The sequence below is a fragment of the Coturnix japonica genome, unplaced genomic scaffold (assembly GCF_001577835.2).
Source record: "Coturnix japonica isolate 7356 unplaced genomic scaffold, Coturnix japonica 2.1 chrUnrandom500, whole genome shotgun sequence".
NCBI classification, from domain to species: Eukaryota; Metazoa; Chordata; class Aves; order Galliformes; family Phasianidae; genus Coturnix; species Coturnix japonica.
In genome coordinates, this window is record NW_015439891.1 from 17,294 (window position 1) to 21,236 (window position 3,943).

The 3,943-nt window shown below is 47.8% G+C and overlaps 1 protein-coding gene across 1 annotated transcript in view; it reads left to right on the top strand.

The window, feature by feature from the left end:
* Positions 1–3,217: 3,217 nt before the first annotated feature.
* Positions 3,218–3,943, top strand: part of LOC107307182 (microfibril associated protein 4) — a gene marked incomplete at its 5' end in the record, with an annotated part of 36,288 nt that continues 35,562 nt past the window's right edge. Inside the window, one exon of the mRNA XM_015850649.2 lies at positions 3,218–3,359. Coding sequence (XP_015706135.2) covers positions 3,218–3,359 — 142 coding nt within the window. The remainder of the gene's footprint in view (positions 3,360–3,943) is intronic.

The window sequence follows — 3,943 nt, forward strand, 5'->3', positions numbered from 1 at the left end:
CTTTTTCCACAAAAAACCCCACTTTTTCCCTCAAAAATCACCACTTTTCCCTCACAGAACCCACTTTTTCCTCACAAAAACCTCATTTTTCCCTCAAAATCCCCACTTTTCCCTCACAAAACCCCACTTTCTCCTCATAAAAACCCACTTTTTCCTCTCAAAACCCCATTTTCCCTCAAAATCCCCCATTTTTCCTCACAAAACCCCCTTTTTTCCCTCACTCTTCTTTCCCTCCAAACCCCCATTTTATCCCACAAAAACACCATTTTTCCCCAAAAACACCCCATATTCCCCCCAAAAAACACCCTTTATTCCTCCAAAACACCCATTTTCCCCCCAAATCACCCCATATTTTCCCCAAAAACGCCAATTTTTCCCATTCCCCTCCCCCCATCCGCTCCTTCCCCTCACACGGAGTGCGGCCTTCCCGCCCCCCCAACAGCTCCGTTTCGTTTCCTCACTAATTCCTACATTTTCCCATCAAAAATCCACTTTTCCTTTCAAAAACTCACTTTTTTCCTCAAAATCCTCACTTTATTCCCTCAAAAATCCACTTTTTACCTCAAAATTTCACTTTTTTACCTCAAAACCCCACTTCTTTCTCAAAATCCCCAACTTTTCCCTAAAAATCCCCACTTTTCCCTCACAAAACCCCACTTTCTCCTCATAAAAACCCTATTATCTCCCAAAATTCCACTCTTTTTCCTCACAAAACCCCACCTTTTCCCTCACAGAACCCACTTTTTCCTCACAAAAACCCCTTTTTCCCTCACAAATCCCCAGTTTTCTTCACAAAACCCACTTTTTTCCTCACAAAATCCCCACTTTCCCCTCAGAAGTCCCCATTTTTCCTCATAAAACCTCATTTTTTCCCGTCACAAACCCAACTTTTCCCTCACAAACCCAACTTTTCCCCTCACAAAATCCACTTTTTCCTCACAAAAACCCCATTTTTCCCTCAGAAATCCCCATTTTCTCCTCATAAAAACCCACTTTTTCCTCTCAAAATCCCCACTTTTCCCTCACAAAACCCTCTTTTTCCTCACAAAACCCCACTTTTCCCTCAGAAATCCCCATTTTTCCTCACAAAACCCCATTTTTCCCTCAAAATCCCCACTTTTTCCTCACAAAACCCCATTTTTCCCTCACTCTTCTTTCCCTCCAAACCCCCATTTTATCCCACAAAAACACCATTTTCACCCCAAAAACACCCCATATTCCCCCAAAAAACACCCTTTATTCCCCCAAAACCCCCATTTTCCCCCACAATCACCCATTATTTTCCCCCAAAAACGCCAAATTTTTCCCTTTCCCCTCCCCCCCCCATCCGCTGCCTTCCCCTCACACCGATCGCGGCCTTTCCCACCCCCCCACAACAGCTTCCGGTTTGTTTCCCAACTAATTCCGACTTTTTTCCCCTCAAAAATCAACTTCCTTATGCAAAAAGTCACTTTTTTCCCTCAAAATCCTCACTTTTTCCTCGAAAACCACTTTTTTACCTCAAATTTCACTTTTTACCTCAAACCCCACTTTCTTTTCTCAAAATCCGCAAAGTTTTTTCCCATCATAAATCCCCACTTTATTCCCTCACAAAGAACGCCACTTTCTCCTCGATAAGCAACCTTTTTCCTCACGAGGAAAAAACTTTTTTCACTCAAAATCCCCCCTTTTCCTGAAAAAACCGCCGATCTTTTACGCTCAGAAATCCCCATTTTTCCTCCAAAACCTCCACTTTTTCCTCAAAGATGCCCCACTTTTTCCCTCACAAAACCAGCTTGTTTCCTCACAAAACCCCTTTTTTCCTCAAAATCCCCACTTTTTCCTCACAAAACCCTACTTTTCCCTCACAAAAACCCTACTTTTCTCTCAAAATTCCCCATTTTTTCCTCCACATAAACCTCACTATTTTCCCTCAAATCCCCACTTTTCCTCACAAAAACCTCACTTTTTTTCGCTCAAAATCCCACTTTTTCCCTCAGAAAATCCCCGAATTTTTCCTCACATCAAAAAAACCCCCCTTCTGTTTTTCCCTCGTCTTCTTCCCCCTCCATAACCCTCATTTTTATCTCCACAAAAACAACCATTTTCACTCAGAAAACACTGCTAATTCCCCCGACCAAACAGACACCCGCTTATGATGTCCCCCAAAACCCCCCATTTTCTCCTCGCCCAAATCACTCCGGAAATATTTTCCCCAAAAAAACACCAAATTTTTCCACGATTCCCCTCCCCCCCCATTCCGCCTAGCTCCCTTGCCCTCCACACTGGATCGCGCGCGAGGCCTTCCGCCCCCTGTCCCCCCCCATCTCTATTTACCATTCCGGCTCCCGGTTCTACACCTCTGCGGCCTCCGGGTTCCTTCAGTCGGCCCAAAAAAATCCCCATTTTCCCCACAAAAGAATTCATTTTTTCCCTCACAAAAACCCAATCTTTCTTTCCCACAAAAATCCCCACTTCTCCTCACAGAGCGAAAATCCCCATTTTCCTCAAAATCCCACTTTTTCCTCAAAACCCCCAACATTTCCCCTCCACAAAACCCTACTTTTCCTCACAAAACCCTTTTCCTCCAAAAAACCCTTTTTTTCCTCACCAAGCCTTCCACTTTTCCCTCAGCAAATCCCCACTTTTTCCTCACAAAACCCCACTTTTCCCTCAGAAATCCCGCATTTGTTCCTCAACAAAGCCTCATTTTTTCCTCGAAATCCCCACTTTTCCCTCACACAAAAACCACTTTTTCCTCACAACAAACCCCTCACTTTTTCCCTCCCAAAACCCCCACTTTTTCCCTCACAAAATTCACCACACTTTCCCTCACAGAACCCACCTTTTTCCTCACAAAAAACCTCATTTTTTCCTTTCCAAAATCCCCATTTTTTCCCTCACAAATCCCACTTTCCCTCAGAAATACCCCATTTTTCCTCACAAAACCGTCAATTTCTGTTCCTATCAAATCCCCACTTTTTCCTCACAAAACCCCTTTTTTCCCCTCACTCTTCTTTCCCTCCACAACCCCCATTTTATCCCACAAAAACAACCTTTTTCACCGAAACACACCCCATTTTTCCCCAAAAAACGCGCCAATTTTTTTTCCCATCTCCCTCCCCCCAATCCGCCTCCTTCCCCTCACAACGGATCGCGGCCTTCCCGCCCCCCGTCCCCCCCCATCTCCATTCCATTCCCGGTCCCGGTTCTCACCTCTCGGCCTCCGGTTCCTCAGTGGGCCCCGCTGGGTTCGGTTCGATTCGGTTCCGTTCGGTTCCTCTCGGCTCCTTCCCCACAACGACAACGGCGGCCGAAGCGACGCCACGCGGCTCCCGCCTCCACTTCCGCTCTCCAACGGGCGGCACCAGCAGCGCAAAGTGCGGACTGGAGGGGGGGACCGGAAGTGGGCGGGGCGATGGGAGGTTGTAGTTTTCCGGTCTCCGCTTCTATAACATGGCTAGGCGGCGGAACGCGGGACTACAGACTCCCAGAATGGCACCGCGCGCGGACCGCATCTTAAAGGATGCCTCTCGCTCAGCATCGCGCGGGGATGCTGGAGTTGTAGTTCGAGCTTCCCTTTTGCGTCATTTTAAATGGCCCTCCTGAAGACTTACGACTCCCAGCGTGCACTGCGCTCGCCGCATCTTTGTCGGAGCCCTAACAGGGGAAAAAGGGCAGGGGTGGAGGCGGGCTGAGCCGGCGACTTCCTGCCCGGCTCGGGGCAGCCAATGGGATGGCGCGGGGTCTTCCCGTTGACGCAATGGAGAAGCGCGGGCACTCAAGCCACTAAGTGCCCGCCCTCCGTGGTCCCGGGACACCCCAAAACTGTCTGGAATTCCGGCGCCCAAAAACGCATTGAGACCCCATAGAAAGAAAAAAAAAAAACCGCCGTTGGGACCCTATAATTCCCCATAGATATCACACAGGAGACACACCATGGAAGACCCTGCAGAACCCCATA